The sequence below is a fragment of the Gadus macrocephalus genome, chromosome 7, assembly GCF_031168955.1.
Source record: "Gadus macrocephalus chromosome 7, ASM3116895v1".
Classification (NCBI taxonomy): domain Eukaryota; kingdom Metazoa; phylum Chordata; class Actinopteri; order Gadiformes; family Gadidae; genus Gadus; species Gadus macrocephalus.
The window spans coordinates 10,487,422-10,511,083 of NC_082388.1; the positions used below are offsets into that span (position 1 = coordinate 10,487,422).

General features: G+C 47.1%; 1 protein-coding gene across 1 annotated transcript in view; it reads left to right on the top strand.

Moving 5' to 3' along the window:
* Positions 1-627: 627 nt before the first annotated feature.
* mink1 (misshapen-like kinase 1) overlaps positions 628-23,662 on the top strand; it is a 35,657-nt gene continuing 12,622 nt past the window's right edge. The window contains 28 exon segments of the mRNA XM_060056614.1: positions 628-1,847; positions 5,485-5,550; positions 6,990-7,172; positions 7,665-7,775; positions 7,882-7,972; positions 8,837-8,967; positions 9,103-9,157; positions 10,871-10,949; positions 11,233-11,408; positions 11,703-11,772; positions 12,610-12,823; positions 15,032-15,049; positions 15,051-15,077; positions 15,079-15,141; positions 16,254-16,340; positions 18,017-18,190; positions 18,830-19,000; positions 19,365-19,401; positions 19,404-19,499; positions 19,502-19,557; positions 19,560-19,631; positions 19,896-19,975; positions 20,136-20,239; positions 20,624-20,715; positions 21,172-21,195; positions 22,514-22,540; positions 22,542-22,640; positions 22,868-22,893. Coding sequence (XP_059912597.1) covers positions 1,791-1,847; positions 5,485-5,550; positions 6,990-7,172; positions 7,665-7,775; positions 7,882-7,972; positions 8,837-8,967; positions 9,103-9,157; positions 10,871-10,949; positions 11,233-11,408; positions 11,703-11,772; positions 12,610-12,823; positions 15,032-15,049; positions 15,051-15,077; positions 15,079-15,141; positions 16,254-16,340; positions 18,017-18,190; positions 18,830-19,000; positions 19,365-19,401; positions 19,404-19,499; positions 19,502-19,557; positions 19,560-19,631; positions 19,896-19,975; positions 20,136-20,239; positions 20,624-20,715; positions 21,172-21,195; positions 22,514-22,540; positions 22,542-22,640; positions 22,868-22,893 — 2,486 coding nt within the window. The 5' untranslated portion in view covers positions 628-1,790.

Below are 23,662 nucleotides of genomic sequence, written 5' to 3' on the forward strand. Positions count from 1 at the left end.
GGTCTGTCTGTATTATATTTTTATGAGGACGCATCCACTGGGTGGGTTCCCTGTTTTATTTCAGGCCCCCACAAAATGTGGCATATCTAGGCTACTATCCAATTAGAAATTCTTGAAAGAGAATGCCTTCTTACTCAGAATCTTTCGAGAAGAAACTTCAGTGTTTTATTTATTAGATTCTTATATTCAATATAATTATATATAATATAGTATAATAAACATCCGAACCAGATTGAATATTGCTGTTCTTTAAATAACACTTACCAAATGATGATAGTGCTGCATTTATTTATTTTAATTGTACTTCTTCCCAATCGATTTTAAGTATGAGAATGTTTACACATGATGATTTGCGGACCATTGTTCGTACCATGGACCTATCGTACGGGCTATCTTCCAGCGTTCAGTTCGCATTGAAAAGTCATCGCACAAGTTTGCCATTGGGTTGACGTTATTTATCCCTGAGTAAGCGCCGTAGTGGTGAGGAAGCGAGCACTTGAGGAGTGTCGATCAGGGCAGCCAATCGTATCTGCAGCCTGACCGGAGCACGCCCACTGCGCTGGGGCGTAAAGGAGACAAGGACCAGTATTGCCAGATTTGGCCATATTTCCCGCACATTCTAGCGAAACTGGCTGCAGCGCTAAATCGGGCCCAATCTGGCAACACTGAAATAGACATCAAAACACGTCGTGATATGAAGTGGACCGCCGCTGGTTGAAGTTACGGCGACGCAATGACGCGCAACCTTGGATTATACACTAGAAGTTGGTGAAACTTGGGATATTTTTTTGTTTTTGGGCCAATTGTTTTGAAGGAGAAACGTTGAAGGGGCAGAAGTAGAAGCTGCTGACCAAAAAACAACAACATGGGACGAGAGGGAAAGTTGACGGTTGGGAGGTTTAGCTCGGTAGCTCCTCGGCTAGCTCGGTCATAACGTCACACATTCGCACCTGACTCCAGATCCAAATTTTCTCCTTTGTCCGATTCCGAATCGAATCGATATTAAAGTGCTTACAAGTTGTACAACATCCTTATCAAATATCAAACCCACCAACGCGTACAAATTCCAATCCTGGTTGTTTTTACTTCGTAAATCTTTGGCGTAGAGACGAGAATCGGGACGTTTCATCGGCGCCATCACTCCAGACGTCTTCACATGATAGACATTGTTTTGCACAGAGGTAACTAACTCCACTCGATCGATATTACATCTCAGGTGCATCGGGTGTACTAGCGGGCGACTCGGACGTCTCCGTACACCTCCTCTGCGGGGCTGTCATGAAGCAGCAGCAGCGGCGGTGCGTCATGTGCGTAAAATGAACGCAGTAGCAGCAAGGTGTTTATCAACGCTGGATGTGCGTTACAACACTGAAGCCCTTCGTTTTTCAGTTTCCATCGCATTCAACAGCTAACCCTCCAACGCTGCCGGGCTACACCACTGGTGTCTATCATTCGTGTTTTCGTAGGTGGAATTGCCGTAAGGGAAGGGTGGACGTTTTCGTATTTGTCAGGTAAGACACACGACACATAATAACGCGTATAGCGGTGATTAGGAGAGTTAGGAGCCCTGGGTGCGTCTGCCTGCACAGTCTGCGGATCTGCGGCGGCGATGTGGTCGCGGGTCTAAAGCTGTTTTTTCAGCCGCATCACACCCATTTGGACCATCGATTGTGTTCAATGTCTTTCTGAGAGGCGGTGGTTTGGACGAGCACAGGCGACTACCTAGAATAGGCTTCTTCGTTTTTATTTTTCCGGCTAACTTGTGAGCTGACCGTCCAAGTTTTGCAGCCATGTCTGAAAACGCCCCCACACGAAGCCTGGACGACATAGACCTTGCAGCTCTGAGGGTAAGTCATGTCACAGTAATAATAACACCCGTCTGGGGGACTTCCCTTGATCGTTTCTCCGTTTAATGTTTATCCTATTTTTGGTTGCCTTGTGTTTGACATGAATCAGGGTTTTTCTGTGAAGCCAGGCAGCTTAGCAGAAACTAAATTACAACATGGGGTGTTTCGTGGCCTATCTTCTGCTCTTAAGAGAAGCTTGGAAGTTGTATCTTACCCAAGAGGCATGCCAATGAATAAAATGTATGTAGTGGATGAGAAGATCAATAAACCAAGAAGAAGCAGCTACAATAGTGTTGTTAATAAGAGATTCATAAGTGATGCATCTTGCCACATATTGGATTTGAAACAATACACTAGTGGCCTACTGATCCAACTTGGATATTCAAGGATATATGCTTTATGTGTTAGAACTGAGGCTGAACCATTCTGCACATGTGTTTCTTTAATTAAGTGTCATAGAAAGTGTGACAGTGGCTTGCTGAACAACAATAATATCATAATCAGCCATTTGTATGTGAAAATATTGTATGGATGTCTGTATGCAAGGCATAACGCTATTTTTGGTCAACTGGTCTTTGGAAATGGTTCATCTGAAAAAGTAAGGGCTATCATTCGCTCAAAAACGGCATAGCTACATTAAACAATGTTTCACATAAATGTGTGTGCATGTACACTTGCAGTACATACAAAGTAGCTTTAAAGTTCAACCTCTCTGTAAGGGTCCAATCGATATCAAAATCAGCGAACTGTGTTCATTTTGAAATTATGAGTAGCCTTATATACTTATAATTATAGACCACCATCACCTTTTTTACATTCTCACCCTGTCCATCAGCTGAACATATAGGATTAGCATTTCTGAGGACATTCAGCAGTCTACCTGACAAAAGTATGTAGATTATTATGATAATGTTAAAAGTAGACAAATACTTCAGCTATATTAGAGAATTACTGCTAGTCTTCGGGTAAATTACTCTCCACATTAGTTAAACATCAATGGCCTGCTCTTGAATCCCCTGGAAATGATAGTCAATTCAAACCAATCGTGATTAAATCTCGGGGCAGTTTACAGCACGTAGAACAGTAAAAAAGTACAGTAAATAGCCTCTACTGGGCTGCCTTACACTCTCGAGGTGTCCTATCACCCAGCAGCTGTTTGGTCAACTGTTTCTAGCCTACATGTGTGTGTTCAAGGCCAAGTTGTACTTTCTACAACAGCAATATCCACTCTGTATTTAGGTTTTGTGCAGGTTTGTATTCATAATGTTTTCACAAGTTTAAACAGACAAAGTGTGGAGAAAAACGTATGGGAATGTGGTTTGATAATTCCCAAAATGATAAAAGTTGGTAGCCAACTGTGTGCGAATTAGCTGCAGGCTTTGGAGATGTCAGAAGTATCTCTCATATGTTTCAATGTTATGGGCTTATCTGAGATTTGCAAAGTTGGCATCATCACACATCATTTAACTGTAGTGGAAGTTGCGTGGTTATGATTTAGATGCAGCAGTTTTTGACACACTTGGTGAATAGATGACTCTTGGATAACAATTAAGGGCTAGATGACTTAGGGAATTTGCTTACTTTTGGCAAAGTAGATGGCATGCAAATCCCTGTGTTCATACGATCCTGTATGGTTTCACCACAATGTTATGAATGTCCCCAGACGTGCTCATTGATCATGCTCTGCTGCAGGTTTCCTGTTGACAGTTGAATGCGTTCAGTTATTAGATTGCACTCCCTCTAGTTACCTCTCTGCTGGGTGGATGCAGATAGTCTAAGTTGGCTTGGTGCAAGGGGTGTGTTGTGTGTGTGTGTGTGTGTGTGTGTGTGTGTGTGTGTGTGTGTGTGTGTGTGTGTGTGTGTGTGTGTGTGTGTGTGTGTGTGTGTGTGTGTGTGTGTGTGTGTGTGTGTGTGTGTGTGTGTGTGGCGGTTTTCAATGGCTAATGTGTGTGGACATTGCAGCAGGGCCTTTTCCATGGTTGTTTTTGTGGCGATCATGCAGTTACTTGGACAATATCATCATTGGAGAAATGCATTCTAATCTCTAAAACGGAAATGCATGTTTTCTAATTATATAGTATAGTAAATTATAGGGTCATGCTTTATCAATAACTGAACTGAAAAAATCATATTTGACAGGAAAGTTATGTAGTTGACTTGACACTAAGCCTTTCAGGCAGAGTATTACTGTACTCGGGGCCGGTTTCATATTTTTCGAGCCGTTAGCCGTGTTCTGTGAGTTCTCCTGAGCGCTGCCAGTGGCAGTCACCTTGACGCTTTCGGACGGGCTGCGGCCGCCTGCCAATATTTCGCCTGAGTTAATTTTGAGCTCAAAAAGGCTGAAGCGTTACATTCCTTAAGCAAAGATATAAGAAAGTCTGTGAACTTCGACGCAGCTCCTTCCCAACGTATGTTGATGTAGCCTGACTACCAGCAGCACATTGGCTAAATTTCAGCACCACAGACGTCACTGAACAGTCCACTTTGATCCCATGACCACATAACTCCAAATGTTTTTAATTGGTGGGCCACTTATTGTTATTGTTGTCCGCCCTCTCCGATGGCTGTCGGCCGCACTAGTGTAACGACTCTCTGTAAATGTATTGCCACCCTTCCCCCCTCTCTCATCACTTCCGTCCCTCTCATATTATTGTGCGTTATACGTGGGCGATGCTGCCGTTTCTATCCTTCCACCCTCTGGATAATTGCATTACCCTCCGTACAGTCGCTCTACCCCCCCCCTCCCCGCCCCCCCCCCCCCCCCCCCCCCCCCCCCTCTCTCTCTCTCTCTCTCTCTCTCTCTCTCTCTCTCTCTCTCTCTCTCTCTCTCTCTCTCTCTCTCTCTCTCTCTCTCTCTCTCTCTCTCTCTCTCTCTCTCTCTCTCTCTCCATGGCCCCATTTAGTTTAAACCCTGAAGATGCTCAATCAAGCAGCTCACCATTGCTTCCTCCTCACACAAAAGCCATTTTCAAAACATTAAGAAAAAAAGCCCACAGGCAGCTAAGCTCTAGCAAATTATTTTTGCTATATACTCCAACCCTGTGTATACAACAACACCCTTAAAGCAGAACTCCACCAGCCAGCTGGAGCAATTGTTTCGGCCTCACCATAAAGCCTTTTATTTATTTATTTATTTTTGCTGGTCAAACAAAAAGCACGGGCATCTACTCCCTAGAAGCTGATGTTTGTTGCTAGATACTTCTGTAGTGTACACACACAGTAATAGTATCCAGATGAAAGTGGGAAGATGCACGTTGTGAGCCGAGGTAGCATCCGGCCCACACATCATGCACAGAGAGCCTTCCTGTGCCGCCGTGCTCAAGAAGTAGAGCTAGGTCTGTTGTTCTTCCCCCACCTGTCTCAGGGGAGGAAAGCAACGCCATCTAATTTTTGAGTTGAATAGACCTGGTGTTGAGAGTGTTATGGACGTAATGTGGAGTGCTACATGTTTATGGGACATTTGTATCAGATTGTAAGTGCTATGCCGCCAAATGTTAATGTTTGTTATTCTGTCAAATTGATATGAAAATTACATATAATTTTTGTGTTTGTGCCATCAGAGCATTTCTTTTTAAAATGGCTTCAGATTCCCTGTCCTGATTCCCTTGTTCTTTTTCCTCCCTTGTATGGCCACCAGGATCCAGCTGGGATCTTCGAGCTTGTCGAGGTCGTAGGAAATGGCACCTATGGGCAGGTGTACAAGGTGAGCAGCATGATGGCCTTCCCCTTGTGTATAAACGTTGTGGCCGTGCAGGTGGACCTAGAGCAGATGCCTATACTGGGTTCCCATTAAGGACACTTGAATGCCTAGTTGTATGGGCCTTACTCCCCTAGTGGCCTTCTTGGCTGTGGGTGGGGGAACTGAATGCCACATTCAGTTCCCGCACCCAGCTAGCAGTTAGAACCAAGATGGTCCATTTGCCAAGGTTTTGGACCGTAGGTTGCAATATGTCCGATAATTAGGTGAGTGCTGCAGGCAGCGCTCAACTATTGTTCTTAAGTTTCTTTCTTTCTTTCTTTCTTTCTTTCTTTCTTTCTTTCTTTCTTTCTTTCTTTCTTTCTTTCTTTCTTTCTTATTCTCTGCAAACTTTGGGACCTATCTTCTTCCTCAAATGTTCACCTAGAGACTCCATTCCAATTTTAAAATGTTCATATTAGCTAGGAATCGTCCGCTTCTTTTCAGATTTTTAAATATTTTATCCGCCCATTTTCTGACACTTAATACTTCAGACTTCGTAACTTGGTCAATATTTTATCGTTAACCTTCGTTCAAAGGTTTAACAAATCAACACACTTGTATCTACAATAATCATTCTGAAAACAGAATTTCGATGACCTTTCATACTTTTTCAAAATCACAGTTTAAATTGCATGTCGGCTTGTTTTCAGTTGGTCATTGATTTAATCTGAGGTTAGCGCACGAGGACGTGCAGGCAGTTGCCAGATTGGGTCGTTTTTCTCGCTCAATTGGACTACTTTTTAAGACGTTCAGGCAGCGTTGCCAGATTGGGTGATTTTCCCGCCCAATTGGACAACATTTAATAGCTTTAGGCTGGTAAAATGAGCATAAGGCGAGTACATACAATTTCGGCCATTTCAGATTCTTCAGTTCAATTCCTTTTACATATCTGCATTTTAGCAATGCTTTGCGCTTTCATTCAGCTGTCAATTTATTTGTTTCCAACCATTTACATTTCTTAAATGGTGTGCTTGTTTACATTGTTTACTCCATTTAGAATTTTGAGCTCTGTTCAAATCCCTTCACAAGATTTAAGCCATTTAACGTTTTCTTTATGTCTTAATCTATGTGGCTTTATTAAAAAAAAATGCACTACAGCACTCAGCGCATTTGCTGCAGGAAATGCATTTTCTAGTATATTGTATCGTTAGTTGTTGGTTTATTTCAAATGACAACGTTTGCAAATGGCATATTAAACAGTGTATGACAGCTGCACTTGAACCTAAGTATCCCAAAATAGATCAGAACAATTTATATGAGCAGCAATAGTTTTTGATTAAACGCTTACTAGACTCAAAGGGCAAAAAAAAAAAGGGTCGTGGGAGGACATGGGTTTTATTTAACTATATTCTGCTTTGTGTTGAGGTGCGACGCTAAAGATGATTGACTTGTGTTCCAACCAGGGCCGTCATGTCAAGACGGGCCAGCTGGCCGCCATCAAGGTGATGGATGTGACGGAGGAGGAGGAGGAGGAGATCAAGGCAGAGATCAACATGCTAAAGAAATACAGCCACCATCGCAACATCGCCACCTACTACGGCGCCTTCGTTAAGAAGAGCCCACCAGGACATGACGATCAACTCTGGGTTGGTCTCTCTCTGCGCTCTATGCGGGTTTTGTCCTAAAGATGAACGACACAGTCTAGGCAATCACTGAGGAACACGCAGCTCATGGAATCAAATGTTTTAAAATTGAGTTTGGGCCACTTGGGTTTGTGGTGAATATGTTTGTTTGGGGATTTATTTAACACCTCGTCTATACCTGTGCAGTCATGCGACTGTTATATTAACAAGGAGAGATTTTGTTGTTGTTGATTGGAGCGCGAAGAATCGTGGACTGAAACAAATTATTTTATCACAGCATTGAAATATTAATATTATAGTCTTGGATATAGTGCAACCCTCAAAAGTGACGTGGTGGTTAGATTACTGTCTATGGATGGCAGTAAAAAGGCAAATTTGTTCTTGTGTGCATTCAATCTTACAACTATTTTAGACAAGCTCTTCATTCAATCAGTTGAGTCACCGTTGTCTGAAGCCGGCGGTGGTTTACAGTCTTTTCCTTTGCGTTGGCTGTAGCTGGTGATGGAGTTCTGTGGCGCCGGTTCTGTGACCGACCTGGTGAAGAACACCAAAGGCAGCTCTCTGAAGGAGGACTGGATCGCCTACATCTGCAGAGAGATCCTCAGGGTGAGACGCTCACCCAGACTGTCTGGAGCAGGGAGCTGGGAGATTGAAGTAGACAATAAGACTGTACGGCAGAGGATCTGACCTGTCTGTGTCCGTCTTAACGCAGGGTCTGGCACACCTCCACGCCCATAAAGTCATCCACAGAGACATCAAGGGTCAGAATGTCCTGCTCACAGAGAACGCTGAGGTCAAACTGGGTGAGTTGATGAGCCATTCATTGGAACGGTCCAGCAAAAACCTTTTACCACTTCACTTTTAATTTCAAATGATTTGCAGGAGAATTATGAGAATACAGCACACCGCTCAATCCTGCTAGGGATGATTTTGCTCTCTGCTTGAAGTTGTTCTGTTACGGGGAAACCAAGACGCGGAAAGTGTGACGCATCAAAGGATGTGGCTTGAAGTACCTTGGTTGTTCTATGTAACCGTTAAAAGGTTGGGGCTAAACTTGGCAAACAACATTGTGCACTTTTGAAACCCCTGTACAACATGTATTTATATCATTGCACTGTCCATTCCACACTAGTACTGCTTAGTCATTTACTAGATGCTTTTAACCAAATCGACTTACAGGTAATTCAGATGCATGTCAAGTCGATTTTATTAGTATAGCCCTTAATCACAGTAGCAGCCTCAAAGGCCTCACGGGCCAGACTATATGACACCCTCCAAACCCTTCTAAAGGGCCAAGAATAACTCTTCATTATCAATGGAGAAACCTATTATAAGGTACACAGAAAAATGTATCCCACCTGAGCAGTGCATCGGGTGCCCTAATGGCCAGACATAATAGCATAGGTAGCATAGCAGGCAAAAGGGCTAGAAGCAGAGGCAAAAAGGAACTGATCATTATGAAGCAGGTAGAGGCTAGGTGTCGCACGTGATGCATATAGCTAGGCTGTTGCCAGCCTAGCTATATGCATGGTATAATATACCATGCATATAGCTAGGCTGTTGCCAGCCTAGCTATATGCATGGTATATATGCTTGGTGATCGAACCCGGTACCTTTTGGGCTGCGGGTCAACCACTCTAACCGCCACATCTACCTGTCACACACAGTGGACTTTGGCGTGAGTGCACAGCTGGACCGCACCGTGGGTCGGAGGAACACCTTCATCGGCACGCCATACTGGATGGCACCGGAGGTCATCGCCTGCGACGAGAACCCGGACTCCACATACGACTACAGGGTAACCTCTTCATGTCCAATTACCTGCCCCCCCCCCCCCCCCCCCCCCCTCGCTCGCTCCCCCGACATCCATTAGTCAGTAGAGCTAAAACCTTCAAAGTGAAATGGACGAGTTCCCTGTGTTTCTCTCTCGCAGAGTGATATCTGGTCGTTGGGAATCACAGCTATCGAGATGGCCGAGGGAGCTCCGCGTGAGTACAGTCTCTCTTTCTCTCTCGCTCTCGCTCTCTTTATCTTTCTCTTTCTCTCTCTCTCTCTCTCTCTCTCTCTCTGACATTGTCTTTTTTTTCACATCATACGTCTCCCTCTGATTTGAAGTATTAAGAAGGATTTTCTTTTGTTAATTATGTCTCACAAAGGAACCAAGTCAAAAGTATCAGTCAAAAGTACAAAGTGGTAGCAGAGTAGAAAAATAAAGGTTAGGATTTGAACTAAGTATAGCAAACCACTTCTCCATTTGACTTGGTCATGGCCAAGGAGTGTTAGAAGATCTATTTTAAGTTGACTCAAAAATGAGCTTGCAACAGTGGTATAAAAATAATATTCAGCATTTAGCTCTACATTTGGTTAGGAAAGGTATGCCATACAAGTCTTTGAAAGACATGGAGGGAAATGTGTAAAAACAAAGTTCACACAGTCCTAGTAATCATTAAGCCCATTCCTCCACCCAAATATTGATTTCCAGCCACAGATAACTAAATCACTATAAATCCAATGGTTTTCCTACATCTGTTGGTCTGTGATGGTCACTTGTTGCGATGTTGTTGTTAGATCGCTAGATCAACCACACATTGGCTTTGTATTCCAGTTGGTTTTGCTTCCATCATAAAACATGCAGCTTGTTCACATAATTACAAATGTCTCCTTCTCTCCATAGTCAAGTTTCCGATCTGGGTTGGACTATTATATCTACTATTTTACATTATTATCTAATCCTTTTCCATGCGTAGGATTTTATAAATGTTCTGGCCTTCTCTGTCTGTAGTAGTTTCTCAATATTAATTCCTATGTTTATCATATAGGGAAAGTATTGTCAATAACGTGGTTACAAATGTATGACCTGCCGTGGTCAGCCTCCCAAAACCTTTCCTCTTCAAGTCCAAACTTAATCGCTGGGACTCCTGTCCAGTATAAAGGGCCATATTTTCCCACCAAACCCTTCTCCTAGCTCCACACTCGCTGTGGTCCTGGTGGTTTCTCCCTCCACGTGCTTGGAGCCCTGAAATAGGAGAGTTCACCACAGCAGAGCATGGCAATACATCTAATTTAGGATTTGTTTACGTTTTCTGTTGATGTCATATCAGTACTAAGTAAAAAAACAAAGATGATACTGAATTTTTAATTATGTGATGCAAAGTGGCTCTTTTTAACGTCCGGTTAAGAAAGGCCCAGATTCCTGGGAGCAAGGACATGGTAGAACATGTATCCTACGGGTGTCGGTGTATCCCGAAAAGGGTTGAAAACACTTCCCCCCCCCCTGCCCCCCATTGCGTGCGTGCAGCAGCTCATTTCAATCAACAAGGTTTGCCTGACAAAAGGCACCGTGGGAATGGGAACGGCGAAGGCTAACCAGACAGGTTTAGCTAGCTCCCTACCTACGCTGAGGCCACAGTGAGTCACAGGCCTTGAAATGATACTTGATGTAACACTCAGCCCCAGGCAGGGGGCTGTGTTTGAATAACCGCAGCAACCAGAACACTTTATGGGGCTGTAAAGATTAGGCGTTGTTGTGGAGGTTATTGCACTACCATGGTGTGTGGGGGCACATACATTCACTTTTTGGTAAATCAGAGAAATAAATCTTGGTTCTTTCTGTGTTATTTTTGGTTGCTTATTTTGCGGGAAAGTCCCATGACTGAGGTTGCAGTGGATTGATTCCCCTGTGTTTGTCTGTTCTCTTCCAGCACTGTGTGACATGCACCCAATGAGAGCACTCTTTCTGATTCCCAGGAATCCTCCTCCCAAACTCAAATCCAAGAAGTGGTGAGTGTCTTTTGTGGCTGCTGGTATTTTTTGCAGGGTTAGCTTTTATAATAAGTAAATAAGTTGCACTGTGTTGTGCTGTGCTCATTGAATTCCTGTTGAATCTTTAATGGATTTCAGTCCGTGTCTTTTTTAAACTTTGAAAAGCCTTTTCAAGTCCTTATTCACACAAACCAAATCAGACGAGTGTTTTGACCAGGAACATTAATTACATAAATAATACCAAACATCCGAAACAACACACGGTCCCTTCTAGCTGATCCACTAAGGTCTCTCAATGCAGGTCAAAGAAGTTCATGGACTTCATCGAGGGCTGCCTGGTGAAGACCTACCCCAGCCGCCCGTCCACGGAGCAGCTCCTGAAGCACTCCTTCATCAGGGACCAGCCCACCGAGCGGCAGGTCCGCATCCAGCTCAAGGACCACATCGACCGCACGCGCAAGAAGAGGGGCGAGAAAGGTGGGCTCCCTCCGGATCAGCTGCTGATGAAGGGGGTTATGGGATGTTTAGTTCTTTTTTTTTTGCTGTATATATTTGTGTGTCTATAGTCCTGTTCCCCTATTTAATGGTTATTCCTGAGTGTTTTTTGTGTGCTTTCTGTAACATATAACTTTCTGTCTTGAGCCGAGCATTCGAGACACATGTCTGAGTTGTAGAACCTGGAGTGTTGGACAGGGATGATTGGTATAAGAGGTGGTAGCGTGGAGAGCGGGGCTCGTACTGAGCAGCACTGTGTTCTGGTCTCTGGTGCAGAGGAGACGGAGTACGAATACAGCGGCAGCGATGAGGAGGACGAGAACCGCGGCGATGAGCGGGAGTCGAGGTAATAACATGTCTACAGCCCCGCTGGTCTGAACCCAGTGCAGATGGATGGAGCCGATTTAATGAGATGGATACTTTATTCTTCCCTCGGGTGCCTTTTGTTCAGTACAGCAGCAGACCATGAAACTAAATGGCAATCTAAAAGACAATCTAAAAGTATGAATAAAGTCACAAAAGTAAAATAAATTACATCAAATTCAAATCACATTGTGATCCAAACCATACCCATAGCCCTGTCCATGAGAAAAAGGATTCTAAACCCGGTCTAGAATTCTGATCCTTAGCCCTGTCTTAATCCTTGATCTTTAACCCTATCTAGAAGAACCCTCATCTTAAACCCCGTTTAGAAGAACACTCGTACTAGAACACTAGAACACTCCTATAGAACCCTGATCCTAAACCCTGTCTAGAACCCTGATCCTACACCCTGTCTAGAACCCTGATCCTAAACCATGTCCAGAACCCTGATCCTAAACCCGGTCTAGAACCCTGATCCTACACCCTGTCACAAACCCTGTCACAAACCCTGTCTAGAACCCTGTCTAGAACCCTGATCCTAAACCCTGTCTAGAACCCTGATCCTACACCCTGTCTAGAACCCTGATCCTAAACCATGTCCAGAACCCTGATCATAAACCCGGTCTAGAACCCTGATCCTACACCCTGTCACAAACCCTGATCCTAAACCCTGTCTAGAACCCTGATCCTAAACCCTGTCCCAAACCCTGATCCTAAACCCTGATGCTAAGCCCTGTCTGGAACCACTTAGCAGTAATGTAAATGACTGACTGATAGATTGTCTCCGTCCGTGTTCTCCCTCCCGCCCCTCCCCCTGAAGCAGTTCGATCCTCAACGTGCCGGGCGAGTCCACGCTGAGGCGCGACTTCCTGCGGCTGCAGCAGGAGAACAAGGAGCGCTCCGAGGCGCTGAAGCGGCAGCAGGCCCAGCTGGCCGCCCAGCGCCGGGACCCCGAGGAGCACAAGAGGCAGCTCCTCCACGACCGGCAGAAACGCATCGAGGAGCAGAAGGAGCAGCGCCGGCGCCTGGAGGAGGTAGGAGGTGTTTCTTGTCACTAACTGCCGTGACCGTGCCGAAAGCCCGCTCGCCCCGTTCCCTTTTATCGTCGGGCTCTATTTCTGGGCGTGACCATTTTGTAGTGGGGTCCGCAAATGTACACCGTGTTCCAATTGGTAAATGGACTGGATTTCTAAAGCACTTTTGTAACCAGTGCCCACTCAAAGCGCTTTACAATACTGCCGAACGGTCACCCATTAATGCACACGTTCACACACCGACGGCGGTGTCAACCGTGCAAGGCGGAAGCGGGAGTAGTTAGGATGAGGTGTCTTGCTCAGGAACACCTCGACACTCCTGAGCCACATGCCGCCAAGATATGGGGTCCTATATAGTGAACTATTTGGGGCGTGACCATTTTGTAGTGTTGTCCGAAATGTGAGCATACATATCTGGTTCCCTCTATAGTGCACTACTTGGTACCCATAATGCTTTTCCACCCTATATCCCATGATGTAAAGCGGTTTTAATTTTCAGCGGATTCACCGAACACGTCTTGCCTGGCTGACATGTAACACATGTCGGCTTGTTTATGTGACCGAGACATGTCATAACAATACCGCCGCATAATTGGAGTCTCAACTCCCTGCCTAACTTGTTCCCTAAATAGTGTCAACCTCAGACACAGCCTTTGGCATTACTTTGGTAACATTTCAGTAGGCATTCCTCTGTTTCCTGCAAAGATGCCTGTTTCAGCTTAATTTCTTTTATTTTTTTTAGGTTAGAGTAGCGAACTACTAAAGCTGTATTTTGATTATCTAAATTAAACTCAGTTGTCTCTCTCCAGCTAAGCATCCAAGTATTCCAATTTGACCATCGTAGCTGGATTTCATTAAACAAATTAGGTATTTTTTGCTCTTATAAAGAGGCTTGTGGTTTTGGTGAAATCGTGAAAGAAAGGTCTAACTTACAAAATAATGTTATCGTTTTGGTAACCATGTGATCAGGCGGCCACCATATGAAGTTGTTCTGTCAAAACGGCTCCCGGAGTTAAAAGTGAATCAATTGAAATATTCATGGCTGCTTTAGGATTCTCTTTACATGTCGATATGTGGGCCTCAGTGGTTTGGTGTGCCTTCCTTTCCTCGTGGCGTCTATAAAGACGCCCGCTGTACGGTGTACACACAGTATTTATCTCATGGCGGGTGCCTAGTCCATGGCTGTGTGTAGAGGCTGTTCTTGGGGGGATGTTTGAAGCCAGGGGGAGGACATAGGCCCTTGCATGGGTCAGTGTGCTGCAAGACAGGGGACGTAAGGAGGGAGGGGAGGCCCTCGGCTTCAAATAACTTTTGAAAACCTCTTTGTTTTCCATATGTGCGGCTGAGGGAAAAGTGTGCGGCGATGACGTTTCAAGACGTCGGGTTTTCATTTGAAAAGCAATTCCCCTGAAAGAAAGCTTCCCAATGTGTGATGGTAAGAAAGAGTAGGAGGACGGAGCGACAGAGGGGTTAAGATAAACACACAGGAGAGGAAACGGTGCATGTTGAGAGATGTGTTCAGCTCACTAGGTCCGCATAACGTTGCTGACGCTGACCCTTGTGAAGGGGTACCATTTTTAAACCATATTTCAATTTTAGGATTAGGATTGCCATTTCATAATTATTTAGTTTTGACATTCTTGTTCTGGGTGTGTTGTTAAAGCCCAGCAGATCCTCCTCACTGATAGCTTTGTCACAATACTAATCTCCAGCCCTCTGACATTCCACTGCTGTTGTGATTTCTCCCCAGGACTCGCCTCGGTTACACTCTTACTTTGGAGCGCTGGCTTCATAAATAATTCACCAACCAGTATTGGCTGTTTTTCTGTTTCATTAGCTCAGAGGAGAACATAAGTGGAATTCTCAAAGTTAGTACTGTTTTTAAAACAAGATACAAGTGACTTAGTGAGCTTTACACACACACACACACACACACACACACACACACACACACACACACACACACACACACACACACACACACACACGCACACGCACACCATGAGACAAACTGTCTGACTCATGATTATTTATTATTTTAATTTCAGCTAATTATTTTCTGTGCGTCCGCACGGCAACAAGGAAGGTGTTCAATTAGCAAAAGGAAACAAAGCCCATCGGCCATCGGCTCATCTCTTTCTGGAACTCGCAGCGCGGCCCTGTGTCTCTGTACTCATCCCTCTTCGCCTTGACACTCTTTTCTCCCAGCAACAGCGAAAGGAGCGACGACATGGCGAGGCAGCAGGAAAAGGGTCCCCAACCGGAGACTCGACGACATGCGACGGGAGGAGGACAGGAGGATGGCCGAGAGGGAGCAGGTAACCAATGGCGTTGGCCGCCCGAGCCTGTGGTCGGCCAATCGGGAGGCGGTGGGGGCGTCTCCCCTCCCTCACCGCCCACCCTGTGGAAAAAAATTCCACGAATAGGTTGCCATAGCAGCTAGGATCTAAATTGGTGTATTTATTCAGAGACGGGTTTCTGTGGGTGTGCTCTCCTGCGCATCATAGTACCCCGGTCTCTAGCTGAGCCCCTGTTACACAGGTCTGGCCTCATACCAGCAGCTCTCAGCGCGGTGCTTCCTTTCTCTCGGTGCCGCGTAGCTCAGCCTCACGCTATTTCTGCAGTTTCTAAACAAAAACCCCTTGTTTTTCCCCCAGCAAAGTGCGAGATAATTGGCCGCCGTGGCTCTTGTGTACGCATCCTCACGTTCATAGTAGCCGTGGTTTACCATGGGGGTTATTTGTGTCACACGGTGTTGTTTATGTGAACGAGTGAGACTGTTCAGACGTCTTCAGTCCAAATCAACCCAACGCATAAGACCGACAACAGTGTTCCCACTGCAGTACTTATCAACTGTCAGAATTTTTGTCACATTCATACCGTTGGGTAAAAGACTTGAGAAAAGGTGTCCACCATAATTAGCATCAGATAGAAGTTGTTTTTTAGTAATTCTAAATCTTTTCCCTTCATCTGCTGGTTCCTGGCGGTCTGATCTAACTGTTAATATGTAAAACTGATGTATGGATATACCACACCCTCTGTCCTCAAATGGACCTGATACTGGCCGGGGGCTTTTATGCCCTCTGTTTGGTTATGGGGGTTTCATGTTCTCTCAGCCTGATGCAGCTTTGTTCTGGTAACAAAGGTCAGCATGTTCTCTACGCATGAGCCATTTCCATCTCCAGTTTTTGTTTGCAGCTCCACCGTAAAACCCTCCAAATGGACCGTTTTTCGATTTCTATGGTGGTTTATAGAAGTGGCGTTGCGTAACATCTTTGCTTTGTTCACTTTCCTTTGCCCCCCCCCCCCCCCCCCCCCCTCTCTCTCTCCTCCGTCGGCCTCCCTTCATTCCTCCCCACACCTGTTCCTCTTCTTCCCCCCCCCCCCCTCCCCCCCCCCCTCCCCGACCTGCTCCCCTCTGCCCCTGCAGGAGTTCATCAGACACAAGCTGGAGGAGGAACAGCGGCAGTTGGAGATCCTTCAGCAGCAGCTCCTGCAGGAGCAGGCTCTGCTCATGGTAACTCCTCTGATGACTCTCCTCTTCTGGCTGCCATGGTTACCTCGCCACCTACCCGGCTGAAAGGCGCTGGGTAGACTTTGTTGTGTGTGTGTGTGTGGCGTTATGTAGACCCCCCACGTTGCAACCGTAATGCATCTGAGGTCTGGTGGCTGTGTGTCGCAACGGTGATCCGATTGCTATCCCTGACATGTTGAGTATATAAGTGTCAATCGGATTCAAATATACTGCAGTGTATTATATAGATATTACAATACCATACATGCATACATCATACATACATACATACATACATACATACATACAGTACGAATGTACTGGATATTGTAATTTTCAATACTGAACTAACAAAGCACTCTCAGTTCACTGCAGCGCGGTGCATAATGTGTTCATAAAGAAAGCCGTGACGCTTGAAACCTGAACACTGAATGTGTGGTGTGTGGAAAATAACCAGCCACATTATTACCGATGAAGCAGTCTCATTATATCACTATTAACATCTCTGAGTAAGTGTGGGCTGGCCACTTTGGATATGAAGTAGCTGCACATGCTGTCATTCCAAAACACAGATTCTCTTATCTCTCTCTATGCGTGTTCTCATCCATCATCACGCTTTGTTCAATTCTTTGTAAAGCATTGCAATTTAGTCCTTATGCTGAAGAAGATAATGTAGTGCCACAGGAAACAGTACTCTTATGTTTGAAGAAGATTATGTATTTGCCAAAGGGAAATAATACTATTGGCAGATACCATGTGATTTAGGGAAACATAAATATACTTTCCCCACCGAGAGCACAGTCAATTAAAAATTACCACAATGTACTGAGGACAGTGTTCAACTCGGGGCGAAGTCCAGACATTACGCAATGTAACTGGATTATACGAGATGATAAGCATTAATTACACAATGAACATCTTAAGATGTTACACACACACACACACACACACACACACACACACACACACACACACACACACACACACACACACACACACACACACACACACACACACACACACACACACACACACACACAGCTGTTTTACTGCCTGGAATTATTATTATTTATTATTTTAAAGTGAACTGCTTTTGGCAGTGCAGCCCCCCGCACTGAGCTGCGATGCTCAGCTGCGCCTGGCTGTTTGAAGTGGACAGGATCGCACGGCTGTGGCATTGAGGCTCTATCTCTGTGACTCGTCTGAACCAGATAATGCAATTAAGATCCTAAGGAGCACACTGATTGGGAATTGTAACGTGGTTTGTATCTAAATCATAGGACTTAGGACTTTGGATGCATACTGCAATTAATCTCGAGGTACTGGGTAGGTAGGTGGTAGTAGATCCGGTAGTGTCATGAATTGATTAATTAATCATAGTCAACATGTCAACACAAATCTACAGCATGGCAAAGGCATGTAATTTCTTACCCACAGCCCATCTTTTTTCTCCCTTCCCCACATCCTTTTTTTACAAGACGTTTCCAAAAGCGTTATCTCGAAGGACGACATGTTAATAAAGTTATTGTTGTTGGCGGTATCGTTGGGGAACAGTAAAGTCCTTGTGGTCAATATCGGCATGTCCCCGTCGAGGTGGTCGATAAAGGCGTTGTTAAGTGAAGCCCGTGTCGATAAAGTTACCTTTGACGGGACCCTTGTCGGTGTGTGTGGCCCTGCAGGAGTACAAGCGCAAGCAGCTGGAGGAGCAGAGGCAGTCGGAGCGGCTGCAGAGGCAGCTGCAGCAGGAGCACGCCTACCTGGTGTCCCTGCAGCAGCAGCAGGACAAGAAGCCCCAGCTTTACCACTACAACAAGAACCTGGAGCCCAACAACAAGCCCGCCTGGGCCCGCGAGGTGCCCGCCCCCCCCACACACACACACACACACGCACACGCACACACGAGCATCACCCACACAGCGCACGCCCACGCGCTGAGAGCTCTCATGCTTCTCCACAAGCGCCTGTGTGCCCCTGCTGCCCCTGAACTCTGAGCAGATCTGACTGGAGTGTAGAGAGGCACCCATGAGGAAGAAACACTGTCTAACGATACTAAACGACCTCTTGCATGGCGCTTCGTCGTAGTGCTGTTAAGTTATTTAGCTTTTAAACAAACGAGTGACTTGCAGTGAGCTCAGCTACATGCATTAAGGTAGATATGGGTCATATTAGCAAATCATCGCTAATGATGTATACAGTGGAGAAAAAAGGAACAATGCAAATACAAATGACATGAAAGTAACCAGACTGAACACCTAACAGGCTGTCTCTCTCTCTCTGGTGTGTATCCCATGTCTGTGACCCTCTGTTGCCTCTGTTTTTAAATCCCCTGTCTCGCTCATCCTGGTGTTATATCTGCTGTATGTTTGTCCCTCTCGTTCTCCCTCTTTATGGTGTGTGTGTGTGTGTGTCTGTCTCTCTATGGTGTTATATCTCTCTCTCTCCCTCTCGATCTCGCTCTCCGCTCTCGCTCTCTCTCTCTCTCTCTGACAAAGGTGGAGGAGAGGAGCAAGCTCAACAGACAGGGTTCTCCCAAGATCTGCACCACCGTCTCCGACACGGCCATCCAGTCGCGCTCAGACTCCATCAGCCAATCAGGAGGGGGCCAGGCTGCCCAGACCCCGCCCATGCAGCGGCCCGTGGAACCTCAAGGAGGGCAGGGCAAGGTGTGTGTGTGTGTTGGTGACGGATGAGCAATGCAGACTCACACCCCACCGGTGCCTGTAGATCTCTACACGGAAGAGGGGGTCAAATGTAAACACCTGGGCCTGTCCCTGTGTGCATTAAACAGCTATTTTCATAACGCTGCCTAATCCAACTATCTTACTGTCTTCTTCTCTTCCTCTCTCTCCGCCGGGCGCCCCCTTCTAACGCTTCCGTCTGAAACATCCGACCTCTGCTCCTCTCCTCAATACCCAATGACGGACTTCCTCCGCTCTCTCTGTGCGTTTCCATCGGGCCACGGCGCTCTCTCTTCCTGCCCTTCCCCTAACCCCGCCTGGGCTTGTTGTCGCCCCCCCCGCGGTGCAGTTCCAGATGGCTCACCTGGTCCCTCTCAAGCCCTACGCCGCCCCGTGCCGCGCTCACAGTCCCTCTGCGACCAGCCCACTAAGACCATGTCCGCGTTCCCCACCCAGGACCCCTCCCTCGCCCCCTCCCCCCGCCCACGCACTCCCGCGAGCTGGTCCGCCAGAACTCGGACCCCACCTCGGAGAACCCCGCCCGCTGGCGCACCACCCCATCAGGGAGGACCGGGGACCCTGGATCCGCCTGCCCGACGTGGAGCTGCCCCCCAAGGTGACCCCCCCCCCCGGACCCCTCAAGTCGGCTGGTCTTATTGTTGTTTTTTTGGGGGGAAATGTTTTATTGCATCCGTCATAGGATTGTTTGAAATGTGAGTGGAGTAATACTCAGAGCCACCACTCTTCCCAGAACTGGATTTTTTTCTCTAAATCTAATTTGTTTTGTGGAGGAAATATAGCATGACGGTTTCAATGCAAGGAGAAGGGTGACGGTGGCGTAAAGCTCGTTCGCCTTTTAAAGTCTGTGGCTCCTCCTCAGATCCCACAGAGAACGGCGTCCATCGCTGCAGCGCTCAACGCAAACCTCTCCTCTGGCATCCGGCATCCAGTTAGAGCCAGGTACACAACAGCACTTGGACTTTAAGATACGACTCCTTTTGCAGCTTACTGTGTGTTAATTGGGTCGATTTGACATATGTAATGCAATCGACAATTCAAAATGCCACACAAGAGAGACGATTGGATGAGATAACCCCCCTCACCCCCGCTTCCCTGATAGCAACCCAGACCTGAGCCGCAACGATCGCTGGGAGAGAGGGGACAGCATGAACCTGGTGTCCAACCTGCCCCAGACCGGCTCGCTGGAGAGACACCGCATCCTCAGTGAGTACCTGCGGACCCATCTCTCAGGATCAACCCCTGCCATTGGTCCTAGAGGGTTGGGGAGTATGAAAGTGCTGTTGACGTGATAAAGTGTATTCATCCCTGGAAGGGGAACTAAATGTTTGTCATGCACCTATAAGATGGACAACAAGCATGAGAGTTGGGAGACAAACACGGCCGGTACAAAATATAGGGTGTGCAGTAACGGTAAACAACAGCACTGAGGTTGTTGACATGAAACTAGTGTTTACCGAGGGCTACCCTGTAATGTTTGAGACCCGGTGTAGGTGGCACCTTATCATCATGATTCATTCAGACGCACACGGCTGACTAGCGTTAAGCCGTAGACCGTATAACTGAAGTATGGAACCCTTCCCCCTCCAGGTTCTTCTAAGATGGACTCTCCCATTCTTTGTCACGACGGACGCCACAAAGCGGGGGAGTCTCGCACCTCCTCTCGCCCCAGTCGCCCCGCTGTAAGTGTGTGTGTGTGTGTGTGTGTGTGTGTGTGTGTGTGTGTGTGTGTGTGTGTGTGTGTGTGTGTGTGTGTGTGTGTGTGTGTGTGTGTGTGTGTGTGTGTGTGTGTGTGTGTGTGTGTGTGTGTGTGTGAAATGCCGTTTGCCACAAATGTCCTCTTGCAGAACCAGTTTTGCGATGACTTCCAACACTTTCCGACACGTTGTTTAATTGTGATCGTTATGTAACCTCGCTAAGGACAGCCAATTACGAACTAAGTCCCACATATGAACACCGTTAAGCTTTTAGTATTCCTGCCTCTAAATCTCCTTTAGTCTTCTTTCTCTCACTAACCGAAGCCTCTCTCTCTTTTCCACCTTGCGTTCTGCCACACCACCTCTCCATTTTCACCTCCCTTTCCACTCGTCTTCCTCCCCTTTTCCTTGCCCTAATCCCTCGCTTCCTTTGATGTTCAGAGTTACAAGCGAGCCATAGGAGAGGTCAGTGTCACCCTTCTCTCTCTCTTTCTCTCTATCTCTGTTGGCTGTTCCAGGCCCAGTTCACCCGTCTGATCTCTTTACTTAACGTCCCTACCAAGTCACTACCTTTCTCTTTAAATATATAGTACAATCTGGTAATACAATACAGGGTGCACACATGCTTATCGTCCAGGGCGGACAGCTGCCGTTTCTTCATTATCCTGTTTGATGGGGGCAAAAGGGGACTGTAGCAGTGAGCTGAAGATGGGTTTCAGTCCAAGGGGAAAAAAACAATACAAGTGAGAACCTGACCAGAGAACCTAAGGCGATAGGTTGCCATGATTCCATTTTATAAATCTATATTTTTAATATTTCACAGTCATCCAGGCATCTGTGCCCTACATGTGTTTTCTAAAGTTTGTAATGCATACAATTTCAACTGGCTCGTCGCTTAAATGACCTTGACGTATCTGTAGTCATGGTGATTGATAGGGATTTGAATGTTGGGATTTAAATTCTGGCCAGCTCGGCCCTCTCTTTCCTTCCAACAATCATACTGTCGTCACTCTTTAGACTTCTCCCGCCACCCAGCCAGCCGAGATACGCTGGTTCCAGTTGGAGTGGACAGAACACTTTTATCAAGCTCTTTTTAAATCGAAAGGTCTCTGAGCAACAAACTGGGAGGGGCTCAATCTTGCATATTGAGTCTTTAAAGACTTAAACTTTAAAGTTCGGGTTGCCGTTTTGATGTTGTGGTGGTTGGTTTTGTTTGAGTATTGCAACACTCGGACTTGATAACAGACGAGGGAGTCCAATGCAGTTTTATTGTTTTATCTGCGCAGCAACAGAGAGCTTAATGGTGGCCTTTGTGTCCCTGTAGGCCAGTCACAGGCTTGTGCAAGCGTTTCCACTGATACTCCCATATCTTCGGTGCACCAACCCTATCGTGTTCCATTTGAGTGAGCCCTGTCCCATTTCTAAACATACGCAGCCATGCCAGCCGGCGGGTTCTGTGTATGGTCCCCGCTCCCCAACAGCCCTCGCTGTGTGTGTGCTTTGGCTATACTTATAGTAAATAAATGGTAGCAAGGTGGTAGAAAAAATCGTGGATTTTCTATTTACCTCTGACCATCAAAAAAATATTTTTTTACACCTCCTCTACCAATCCACTGCTTCTTTTTTTTTTTTAACACAACACACCCTTCACACCAACGTGTGTGTGTGTGTGTGTGTGTGTGTGTGTGTGTGTGTGGTGTGTGTGTGTGTGTGTGTGTGTGTGTGTGTGTGTGTGTGTGTGTGTGTGTGTGTGTGTGTGGTGTGTGTGTGTGTGTGTGTGCAGGACCAGGGCCTGTATGCGAAGGAGCGCGGCCGAGGAGCAGCCGCGGCCCCCCGTCAAGGCCAACGACTACTCGTCGTCCTCGGACAGCAGCGAGAGCAGCGAGGAGAGCGAGAGCGGAGAGGGGGCCGAGGAGGGGGAGAGCCCACTGACCGGTGAGGGGGGGAGGAGGGGGAGAGGGGGAGAGCCCCACTGACCGGTGAGGGGGGAGGAGGGGGAGAGGGGGAGAGCCCCACTGACCGGTGAGGGGGGGAGGAGGGGAGGAGGGGGAGAGCCCCACTGACCGGTGAGGAGGGGAGGAGGGGAGGAGGGGAGGAGGGGGAGAGGGGGAGAGCCCCACTGACCCGGTGAGGAGGGGAGGAGGGGGAGAGCCCCACTGACCGGTGAGGGGGGAGGAGGGGGAGAGCCCCACTGACCCGGTGAGGGGGGAGGAGGGGGAGAGGGGGAGAGCCCCACTGACCGGTGAGGGGGGAGGAGGGGGAGAGGGGGAGAGCCCCACTGACCGGTGAGGGGGGAGGAGGGGAGGAGGGGAGGAGGGGGAGAGCCCCACTGACCGGTGAGGAGGGGGAGGAGGGGAGGAGGGGGAGAGCCCCACTGACCGGTGAGGGGGGAGGAGGGGGAGAGGGGGAGAGCCCCACTGACCGGTGAGAGGGGAGGAGGGGGAGAGCCCCACTGACCGGTGAGGGGGGAGGAGGGGGAGGAGGGGGAACTGTCGATGATTATTTGGGGAGTTTTGAGGGGACATGTGGTTGTACTTTGTCGTCGTTCTTGTGTCGACACTGTGCCAAACATAATCACTCGATCTGGGTCATCCGTAGAAGAGCCACGGTCTTCTCTTACTCTTTTTATTGGCAGGCTTTGGACTCTTTCTCTTTCATTTGCTGCCTCTTTATTCATCCGTCTTTCCTCTTTCCTCCTCCCTCACTTTCTAACACCATCCCTCTCTGCTATCCTTTCCAACCCCATCTCCTCTCTCTCTCTCTCTCTCTCTCTCTCTCTCTCCTCTCTCCTCTCTCTCTCCTCTCTCTCTCTCTCTCTCTCTCTCTCTCTCTCTCTCTCTCTCTCTCTCTCTCTCTCTCTCTCTCTCTCTCTCTCCTCTTCTAACCTCATCTCTCTCTCTCTCTCTCTCTCTCTCTCTCTCTCTCTCTCTCT